At 45.6% G+C, this 11614-nt stretch overlaps 1 protein-coding gene across 2 annotated transcripts in view; it reads left to right on the top strand.

The window, feature by feature from the left end:
- The first annotated feature begins 1168 nt into the window (after positions 1-1168).
- Positions 1169-11614, top strand: part of ZBTB10 (zinc finger and BTB domain containing 10) — a 30755-nt gene continuing 20309 nt past the window's right edge. For both annotated transcript variants that reach the window (XM_074816881.1, XM_074816874.1), the window contains exons 1-2: positions 1169-2140; positions 9272-10169. In XM_074816881.1, coding sequence (XP_074672982.1) covers positions 1184-2140; positions 9272-10169 — 1855 coding nt within the window. In that variant the 5' untranslated portion in view covers positions 1169-1183. The remainder of the gene's footprint in view (positions 2141-9271; positions 10170-11614) is intronic.

The raw sequence follows: 11614 nt of genomic DNA, 5'->3' as shown, positions 1-11614 counted from the left end.
GACACAGCGGGGCAGATGGCCTGAGCCAACGCAAGAGGTATCCCATGCGGTGTCACACCGTGCCCGCAGCAGAGCAGGCAGGAGGGGCTTTGGGGAAGTTAACTGTCTTTTTCTCAGGATCTGGCTGGGCACTGCTCTCCCCCGGGGAGATGGAGAGCAATTGCCTTGGCATCACTTGTTCCGTTTTCCTTCTTTCTTCTCCCACTTCTCCATCGATTAAACTATTTTGTATCTCGACCTACGAGTCTTCTTGCTTTCCCTCGTCTGTTCCCCCGAGCCACCGGCTGCGGGAGCGAAGCGACCGAGCAATGGGGCAGGGCGGCGCTCCGCGGGGTTACCCCGCGGCAGCCGCCCACCGTCCCCCCCCGGCCTCCCACGGGCCTGGAGGGACGATCGCGCCCCGCGCCGCCGCCGCGCCTCGAGCCTTCGCCCCGCGGAGGGACCCGCCCCGCCGGCACGTGCGGGCAGCGCGCACGCCGCACGCGCCGCCCGGCAGCCCGCGCCTGCGCCGCGCCGCGCCTAACGGTACCGCTGCGCTCGGCCCCGCCGGCCCCGCCGCGCAGACGTCCCGCCGGGCGGCCCCGGGAGGCTCGGCCGCGCCGCTGCCCCCGCCGGACCCGTGAGCCCCCCCCCGCGCGTGCGCAGGGAGGGGGCGGAAGGAGGAGGGCCGCGGCCCCTCGGGCGGAGGGAGGGGGTCGCGCGCCCCCCCCCCCCCCCCCCCCCCCTCGCCGCGTAGCGGGCGGGACGGGGCGGGGCGCGCGCGGCGAGGGGGGCGGGCGGGCGGGCGGCGCAGGGGCGCGTGACGCGGCCCAGCTGTCGCGCCCGCCCCGCCGGCCCCCCGCCTGCCCGCCCCCCGCTCGCGCTCCCCCTCCCCTGCGGTGGCTCTCCCGGTGCATTGTGGGAGCAGTCCGTTGTTCATTTGCCATTCGACCTGATCCGGGGCCTGTTGGGACGGAAGCGCCGCCGAGCGGGATCCATTGTGGGGAGCCTGCGGCGGTGATCTAGGCCGGAGCCGGGGGTGGGGGGGGAGCGGCCGGACTTCGTTTCTCTCGGCCGCCGCCCCCGCCCTTCCCGCACGGCAGCCGGCGCCTCCTTCCCGCGGGCAGAGCCCTCGGGCCGGGCGGGGAGCGGCGGGCCAGGGGCGCGAGGCGGCGGCGGCGGGCGGGGGGCGCGCGCGCGCGCCATGTTCGCGGAGATGAACCGGCGGACGCTGGCGTTCCGGGGCGGCGGCCTGGTCACCGCCGCGGCAGCGGCGGCGGCGGCGGCGGCCGGCGGCGGCGGGGCCGGTGGCGCGGCCGAGGCCTGGGACCGGCAGGACCCCGAGCCGCTGAACGGGCGCGGGGCGGACGAGGAAGTGGAGCTGGAGGGGCTGGAGGCTGAGGAGCTGGAGGCCACCGCCGACGAGAAGGAGCTGCTGCTGCCTCAGGACGCGGTCTCGCCCCCCGCCGCCGGCCCCATGTTCGCCGAGAGGAATCGCCGGACACTGGCCTTTCGGGGCGGCGGGGGGCTCCTCGCCGCCCCCTCCGCCGCTAACAATGGCTGCGAGGCCTCGGCCTGGCCGCGGAAGCACTTCAATGGGCGGGGGGCGGACGAGGAGATGGAGCTGGAGGGTGCGGAGGGCCTGGAGCCGGAGGGCCTGCTGGAGGGGAAGGAGCTGGTCCAGGACGGGGGCTCCCTGAGTGACAGCAGCGACGACGAGGAGGACGGCGAAGGGGGCAGCCTGGGCGACGGCAGCGGCGCCGAGGGCGGCAGCTGCAGCAGCAGCAGGCGGTCGGGGGGCGACGGAGGGGACGAGGCGGAGGGCAGCAGCGTGGGCGCGGGGGAGGGGGAGAGCATCAAGCACTTCCCGCTAGCCAGGCCCAAGTCGCTGCTGCAGAAGCTGCACATCTCCTTCCAGGGCTCCTGGCTCAAGGAGTTCCCGTGGCTCTACTACTGCCAGGAGACCGGTCTCATGTCCTGCGCCTGGTGCACCGCCGCCGCGGCCGCCGCCGCCCCTCCCGAGCTGATCATGGCCGGCGCGGCCCTGCCCGGGGGGCACGACGAGCTCTGCAAGGGCACCCGCAACTACAAACGGGCCCTGCTCCTGCGGCACCACCTCTCCGCCGAGCATCGCCTCAACGAGCCCGTCAGCGCCGAGCAGGTAGGGGACGCGGCGGGGCGAGGGCCGGGGGCGTCCCCGGCGGGGTCCCGCGGGGCGGGGGGAGGCTGGCCTCCCCTTTGGCATAGGTCGGGTGGGTTTTTTTGATGCCCACGTGTGTGAAGTTCTTTAAATGGCTTGCTGTGTTTGTTGTTGTCCGGCGGGCTGGGCACGACGCGCTGCTCTCGCACGCCGTCTCCGGAGCGGGAGGCGAGCCCGCTCTCCGATTTGGGGTGACTCTCCCGCGGGATCCGGGCAGGCACAGCGCTGTCAGCGCTGCCCGCCCGCAGCCCAACAGCGTTTGCACGAACTGTTGCTTACGGCCGTGCCTGGCTAACGTTACCTGTTCGGAGGTGGCGGGTGCCGTTTTCGTTAGTTTATCTCGTGAAGATAAACCGGCAATGTGGGAAAAAGTTGCGTACGGATACCAGTGTTGCAGCACTGATTTAAAAACACTCGTTACAACTTCCTCCTGCGGTACCGGAGAAGGGAGGGTGGTGTCGGGCTAACAACTGCGTGTGAAACTGGTGCTTGCCAGTGTGAAATTAGAATTACACTGCTGTTCTTAACGGTGCACTAATCCGGTAACTCTGTGGAGTCAAGATCTTCTCGTTTAAATCTTTTTTTCCCCGGTTGTGTTGGTTTAGATTGAGTTACCAAGCAAGAAGTCTGCAATTGCTTGGTGTATGTTTGAGATAAACATGTGGTTTCCTGAAAGCCATGTTAATATGCCAGCTCTCCTCTAATGCTTTAGGACTAGTGAAACTCTTCATGTTCCCCGCAGAACTTAAAAGCATTGTGTTTCTTGGCTGCTCTTACGAGTAAGGCAGGGCTAACTCTAGAACATGTGGATGAAAAGCTTCTAAAGAATACTCGTGTTGGATCTCCAGCCTTCTGCAGCCTTTCCTCCTAAGGATGTCAGCGTTGTAAAAGCGCCCTCAGATCGCGTAGCTGGCGTTAAACTTGCCAGCGGGCACAAGCTAATGTGCATCACCTTAGGCTGGTACTCGAACTGACTTGAGCTGTTAGCTGGAATTAATCCCCCGTCACTCCGTTTTTCACTATTAGAGCTCAGTTTTAACTAAAACGCTCACCTTGGTTGTATAGATGTATCTGGAGTCCGAATTGTTGTGCAGTGGTTAAATTGAGTTTATTGCTTGGGCGCTTTAAGGAGCTCAGGGTACCTTGGACAAGAGCTGCTATTCTGTTTGGGTAGGATATCAGGATGACATATGAAGTGTTAGGTGAACATAGGTTTTCTTAGAGCTAATTCGAAAAGGTATGCAAGTTTTATGTGAAACTACTGCAGGACTGCAAGGAAAACCTTATGATGCATAAATATCAGTTATCCAAAATATTTTGGGATTTACAAATGCGGCGTTCACCTTCAAGATGAGTAATACTACCTTTTGAGTCAGTGTATTTCTAAGACAGCTACTGTTGCAAACATTTCGTGGCAGTAGGTCATTTTATCAATTTCCTCCAATCTGGGGTTTGCTATTCACTCTGCAGTATTTTAACCCAACTTGCTTTAAATAACTTGTTCCTAATTTTGAAGCTTCCATTCTTCATTTCTTTTACCACCTCTTTATATCTTTGAAAATGTTCTTTTTGTTTAATGTTATTGCAGTATATTTCTTAATGTCTTGTTGCCTAGTTTCTAGCTTGTTGTGAATGATTACCCTGTAAAGGTATGTCCTGTCACTCTGTAGCCTCATGTGTCACTAGATGTTGCTAATCCATACCACACTTGGAACTTTCTCTCACTCGCATTAAGCTATGTGTAAATAAAACATATTCCGGACAGTTTTTCCTACTAAACTTACTAGCTTTTTCTTTCTGTCTTCCTATCCCCAGTCTGTCATAAGACTAATAAATGCTGGTAGGGTAGAAGGGGGAACAGAATGTTGGCTTGCATGTCACAGTAGCCTAAAAGTTCATGTGTTTATTTGAAGATTAACCTTTCATTGTCATGGGAATCTTCATAAAAATGAGCCTCTGCTTTTATACCACTGATAGTTTAAGAAAAAATATTTGTAGTAACTGTAATAATAAAAGAAAAAGTAGGATAGGTGAGATGTGTCAGTGGTTCTTTTGTACTGTATTAAAGGTAAGGTTTGGACAAAGTAAGCTTCTATAAGGTAACTGAACAGAGACTGGTGTTTTTAAGCAGAAGACAGTCTGGATGCATCTCCGTGCGATTACATTTCAGTTAAAAACTTCTTACAAGGGAAGGAATTGCAGTTTTTCAAGGGTCAATGTAATTTTCTTTGTGGTGCATTTTTGGGTTACACTTGCTTTATCAAAAATCTGATTAAGAGTCTCTGTTTTCTTTCTGCTTTTATGCTTAATTTCCATATCCTTTCACACTTTTAATGGCACTTGAATTTCTCTTGATATGTATGTTTAAATTAATACCAAAACATAGCCCCATTTTTTCCTTAATGCCATGATACCAGATACTTGGAACAAAAGTAGGTAATTTGTACCCTGACCGTATTTGCAACATACATAATGAGGCTGCAAAGCCATTTAGATTTAATGAAACTTGCGAGAGATCTTTCAGCCTTTGTCTTGGAGACAACACACATGTATTCTTGACTTGACAAGCTTCAACTGCAGGGCATGTTTAGCAGCTGCTAATAAACATATGGCATAGTGCCACTGTTCAAGTGCGAAAAGGAAATTATAGGTGTTAAGGCAGTAAAGCAGTGGAAATTTCTATAGGTCTGTTGGATATTACGCTCATGAAGAAATGAGTGATGATTTTGGTTTATTTTTGGGATACATTTAATTTGGAATGCCAAAATACATCACAAGTGGTTGCAGCTGCTGTAATTCAAGGGTATTGAGCTGTCAGTCGGTGCTTCTTTCTAAGAGAAAAATCTTGACTTTTTTCTATGTTAGTTTTTAAAATAATCTGTCTCCATATTAAAGCTTAAGGAAACATACAATCAGCTTGAAACTACCTTAGTTTTTTTAATAAACGGACTCTTGGGTTGTAATAATCTTAAGAAATAGATACTTCCAGGGAAATCACTGCAAAAGATTTCAATTCCGTGATTAATTTAGCTCCATAAGATGCAGATTTATTGGCTGCTGGGGGTTCCTCCCCTGAAAGCAGCTTCTTAAAGCATTTTCTCTCTGGACATAATTTGAAGCTGAGCATTGGAAGTACTGCCAGAAAAGCTTTCTCCAGCCTAACAGTCATGTTGGTTTAAAGCAGAAGCTCTCCAAAAGGAGGAAGGCCTTTGATGTGTTGTTTTTTCCATGTGAACTGTAGTTGTTTGCTTTATGTGAGTGGTGATGAATAGAAGTCGTACTTCAGATGTAAGAGTTACATTGTAGTGTTCTAAGTTAACTTCTTGAATTACTCTTAGCAGAGCAAAAAAGTTAGGGAGGAAGTCAGGCCTTCAGAGCAAGGACTATAATTTGGTTGTTAGGCACTTAATGGAACAGTTTTAAATCGCTGAGTTTTTTGTGAGTGATGCTATAGCATGTAAAACAGTAGTGGAGCATCATGTGTGCAGCTGATAAGACCATATTTTGAGATAAGCACGTGCAACTACAGAGCGAAATTAAGAAGTTCCTGATAGCTTGTTTTTGTTAGAGGATCCATTTTTCAGGATAAGAATTAATTTGGGGGCATAGGGAACTGCTGTAGAGTAAGGTGTGGTAGTGGGGAAGGGATTACAAAAATGTGGCATAGCTACTTTTCATTACATACAGCTGAGATGGAATCTATGGTTAGATTGGTTTTGGTTTGGGGTTTGTTCTGTGTGTTTTGTTTTTTTGGTTGTTTTTTTTTTTTTTTAATTTTTTTTATTCTTCCACCCCTCACTGTTCTTGCACCCAGGCGACAAGAGTGTGCTGACAGCACAGGAGGAGAAAGAAAAGCAAGTTTGTAGTTGCAGTTTTTGATCATATGTTTCTGCTCCTATTAGCTTTTAGGGAAGTGTAAATAGCGAATTACACATATGAAATAGTCGTTTATCTTTGGGTGTATTCAGATGAGTCTGAAACTGAGCACAATCTTAGTTTCCATGAGCAGTCTCTGTTCTGTTAGACTGCTGCTTAATCTCACCTCAGAGAGAAGCTTTTCAGATTTAGAGTAGTGTAGATTCCACAAATAAAACTGAAATAGTCCTGATTTTTATTCTCGATTTCTTACTAGTTTCTATTAAAGGATAAGGTAGTTTGGTGTTGAGATAACTTAGGTAATTGGAATATTTGGTCTGTATTCTGCAAATGTAATTGACATCTAAGCAAATATCATTACTTTGTGGTTCTCATCAGAAAAACAGTACTCTTATGATGATGTGCCATGAACACAACATAAGTAACAGAAGCTTGAAAATACACTTCTTTTTGATTTCCTGTAATTATTTTCTGTACCTTACCTCCTATTGAACTGTATTGTACTTTTTCTGTACGAAGGGGAGATGTTTAAAACTCTCCAAGGGATATTACATTTTTTGCGTTTTTCTCATAGTAAATGTTAATTCTATTTGTCAAACTTGGTGTACAAAGGCTTGATAACTGTTCAGATGTCAGGACTTGCATTTCATTTGAGGTATAGTAGGTTCTATACTAGCAGTTAAACAGTTGTTTCCAATATTACAGTTAGTTTAAAAATCTTTATGCACCCATTTCTGTAAAGCTGTAATAACAATCTCTTTCCCCAACACACACACCTATAGCTTGGACATTAGTTGTATAATGTCTCCTATTTTCACTCAGCCTTCTGATCTTCTCATAATGAAGACTTCAGTCTTGTGGTTATGTAGCACACTTGTGATCTGCAGCTCCTTTTTACCATGCTGGCTTGTCTTTTTCTTCAGAAAACAAAAAAGAAAAACATTGTAAAGCTCTATTTCTTTCTTCATCAGCTTGATTGGATACATACACATGCTCAGTTAAAAGGTACTCTCTCTTCATTCTTTAATCAGACATTTGTAATAAAAAAAAAAAAACCTACGGCAGATTATTTTTAAATTTTATGTAGTGTTTAACAGGTTCTCAGAAAATGAAATTGTCAGCTATCATAATATCTACCTAACATTCACTGTGTGCGGTGCAAGTCAATGATGATTGACTTTGACTAGAGTGACAACACTTTAGGGTACAATAATTTTCATCTTAATCTGATCCAAAGTCAGTGTAATTTGGTGTTCTGAAACTACGCAGTGCTCTGTTGCTGGAGTGACAGGAAGCTAGTCCAGATCCAAAATCTGCTGAGAATTTAAAGAACAATAGATCTAGCTGTCACACGTTTGGGATATGCATGTTTCAGAGCTCTGATCTGAGGGAATACTTGGGTATGTCAGAGAGTACGCAGAAAAAATTAAGACAAGGTTGGACAACGATCTGTTGCTTGTTTTCACTTAAAAGCCTAATTGCTTTTATTTTTACCTATTCTTTTCACTGAAGCATTTTTCTGAGAAGGGTAGAGATTTAGAAGCAACTTGAATGTGATGGCAAATGAAATTTCTCTGCAGGAGATGCTGAAATGGTACAGTTTCTGGTTTGGTTATACTGGGCGTTATTTGTTTCTTATAGATGTAAATACCATTTTAGAGGATGTAGTTACAGCCTCAGTTGTCATCCCAGTGTTCCACACTGGGATTATAGCTTGAGGTGAGTACTGATTTAATACACCAATTCCTGTGTGGCAGAAAGTGACTTTTTTTTTTTTTTTAGATATACCCATTTTCTGCCATAGTCCCAAATCAAAGGTAGTACTTTGCTGCAACATTTAGGCCCAGTATAGGTTATGGGCTCATGACAGTATTAACATTACCTTGTTAATGCTGATTTTGACCTGTAATGTTGAGGCAGTCAAGCCTTAATCATACCTCTTGCCCGCAAATCTGTGAGTTTTAGAAAATGAGAGGAGAAAATAATGATATAATTTGTGAAATCTGATCTTCTCTCATCCTAAACCATACTGGAGCCAGCCAGTTTTGAACCGTTCTTATTTGCTAGAGAAGAAGAGAGGGAGTCTTAGAGATCCAGTATAAAACAGGGTCTGTCATCACTGCTGCTCTTGATGGCAGCACTGTCACTCAATGTAAGTATGGTCTCAGATATGCAAGTCTGTGATGTTTTCTGCTTTCTCCTAGCTGCTGCTTTGTAGCAGCTCTGAATCGTCATTGCCTAAATGTCAGTTATAAGTTTTCTAAATGCTTTAAAATCCAGTTCAGATCTTACTACTTATCAGCCTTGCACTGTCTGAATTAATATTTAATTTCTTGGTGTTGGATTGTCTGATGCTAATTTTAGCAAAATTTTCATGCCATGTTTGAGATCATGTCTTTAAAAAGTTGTAGAGACAAGTAGATATTGTTTTCATAATAAGTATGTACCAGTTAAAGGTGTTGCTACTGGAAAGTTTCAGTGAAGCTTGATTCGAGAAAGTCTTTGTTAAATAACGTAATGGAAGCTTAAGTTTTGTTTGGTCACCTGAAGTATTCTGTCCGCTTGTCATGTCACATAGCTATTTAATCCTAAACCTGTCGTAATTAGAAAATAAAGAAAAAATACCTAATTTGTAGAACTGTGTAAGAAATATATCTGCTAACTACTTAAGTAATATGTTTTCTTTAAAACATATGAGACGGATGGGGAGATACAGACCTAATCTTCATGTATTCATCTCAGCATGAGAAAACAATCCATTATCGGGGTTCTACTTACCTGTTTAAGTGGAGATTTCTAGGGAAGAACAGGGGGTTGGATATGTGAGAACCATCTGGTTAAATCTGTGGAAGGAGAGACTCCTGAATCTTTAATGTATGTGGGTTAAGAAAAACAAGTACTTCACACTAAACTAAATCTTTCCTTCCTTTTGGCCAAAATTTCACTTCCTTTGCCCTCAAGGCAATTTCTGCTAGTTCTGTTTTTGTTTCACATTTGGGGGTGGAGGGTGCAGAATGAGATTGTGATTCTTAGCTTTCAGAAATATTTTTTTAATTATAAATTCCTGCCTCCCTTTATGACCAAGAACATAAATAAAAAAAAATCGTTTGATTAACATTATCTTAAGTTTATTTTCATATCCTTATCATAGTGTTGGATGATGAAGGAAAGCATTTATTAAGAGCTAATTATAGTTGTGGGTTTTTTTAATTGCAGGAGTCAGAGTTACCATCAGAACTCAACAATGAAGGATACTGTGATTTTAACAGCAGGCCAAATGAGAACTCTTACTGCTATCAGCTCCTGCAAGAGCTCAACGAGCAGAGGAAGAAAGGCATTCTTTGTGATGTTAATATTGTGGTGAGTGGGAGGGTCTTCAGAGCTCACAAGAACATCCTGGTTGCAGGCAGCCGCTTCTTTAAGACTCTGTATTGCTTTACAAACAAAGAAAGCCGTAACCAAACCACTGTTACCTATTTAGACGTTGTTGCTGTTCAAGGTTTTTCTGTCATCTTGGACTTCTTATATTCTGGTAACCTCGTGCTTACGAGCCAAAATGCCATTGAAGTGATGTCGGTGGCCAGCTACCTTCAGATGACGGAGGTTGTCCAGTCCTGCCGCAACTTCATTAAAGATGCCTTAAACATAAGTATAAAATCAGAAGCTCCAGAGACCGTTGTCGTGGATTACAACAGAAGATCTGTTAGCAGGGATGGCTTGTCTCCAAGGGATCAGAAAGTTGCCAGCTTCTGGGCAACACGAAACCTTACCAACTTGGCAAGTAGCATAAAAACTGAGAATGATGGTTACTCTATTGACGAGGGCCAAATGGAAAGCTACCAAATGAATGACTGCAGTTGGGTCCAGGACAGCTCACCTGAAATGGCAGAAAATGAATCTCAAGGTGAGGGAAAAGTTTTCGTATGGAATGACATGGGCGCACAGGGACAATCAGTTCAAGAACCTGGAAAAGCAAGAAGGAAAAACCAAACTGCAAAGAGGTTTATTTATAATATACCACCTAATACTGAAGAGAACTCAGAAGATTGCTCAGTGTTGCAACCATCAGTCCCATATCCAGAAGAAGATTTGTCATTTATTAAAGAAGAAGCAGGTAAATATTGCTTAATGTCAATCATGTCATTTGAAAACTAAATTATTGAATAAAGTACATGACTTTTATAAAGGTATGTTGGATAGGATATTTTACTAAAGTCAGCACACCAATCAGGTTACTAAATCAGTAATCTGATTCTCCACCTTGGGGCATGTCGTGGTTTAACCCCAGCCAGCAGCTAAGCACCACACAGCTCCTTGCTTGCTCCTGCCTTCTCCCAGCGGGATAGGGAGGAGAATTGAGGAGAAAAAAAAAAAAAAAGTAAAACTCATGGGTTGAGATAAGAATGGTTTAATAACAAAAATGTAATAATAACAATAATAAAATATAATAATAGTAATGAAAAGGAATAGAACCAAAAAAAGAAATAAACCCAAAGAAAGACAAGTGATGCACAATGCAAATGCTCACCACCCGCTGACCAAGCAGCGATCCGGCCCCCAACCAACTCCCCCCAGTTTATATACGAGCATGACGCCCTCTGCTATGGAACATCCCTTTGGCTAGCTCGGGTCAGCTGTCCTGGCCACGCTCCCTCACAGCATCTTGTGCACCTCCTCACTGACAGCATGTGAAACTGAAAAGTCCTTAACTTGGGGTAAGCACTACCTAGCAACAACTAAAACATCAGTGTGTTATCAACATTATTCTCTCACTAAATCCAAAACACAGCACTGCACCAGCTACTAGGAAGAAAATTAACTCTATTCCAGCCAAAATCAGGACAGGGCACAGCAGTGTGTCTGGCTAGAGAAAGGAATGACAGTGCTGTGCCATGCTGTATATAACATGCTGTTTGCATTTGATGCTTGAGTTGGGGATCCTTACCAGCTGGTAGAAACTAAAATTATTACATTTACATTTAATCTGTAGTCTCTATGAGGCACAAAATCAAGGAGTTATAACTGGTGGTTAATAATGTTAGCTGGTTGCACAGAGAGGAAGGACCTCTATAATTCCCTTCACTACACTAGCAAAAGGTTTTTCTGGTAATCTTCCTCACCTGAGCGTCACCCAGAAACAGAGGTCAACTTTCCCATGCTGTTTATTGTAGGGACATCTGGGAAGCTGCAAAATGGAGTAATCCTGGCTAGTATAATAGAAACTGTTAAAGCAGATTTGTGAAACAGATTGGAGAGAGATATAGTAGAGGGAATATCTTTTGTTGAACTATTCTTTAAACAAATCCTGAGAGTGACTGAATTCATAGGATTTTTTCCTTAAGGGTTTATGGTTAATGTAAATGCTAGAATAAGATTAAATATCTGTTAAACAAATATGGTCACACAAAGAATTATAAACAGACTGTTCGTGGTGTAACTGGGGCAATGTAATAAAGGTCTGGGTTTTATTTTTTAAATTATGATTATTATGATGATACTGTACAAATAGTTGAACTATATATTTGAAGTACTACCATTTACCTGTATCACTTCTAGATG

This window comes from Strix aluco, chromosome 1 (genome assembly GCF_031877795.1).
Source record: "Strix aluco isolate bStrAlu1 chromosome 1, bStrAlu1.hap1, whole genome shotgun sequence".
Classification (NCBI taxonomy): Eukaryota; Metazoa; Chordata; class Aves; order Strigiformes; family Strigidae; genus Strix; species Strix aluco.
Note: the sequence above shows the minus strand (reverse complement) of the source record. Positions and strands in the feature narration are given on the sequence as shown.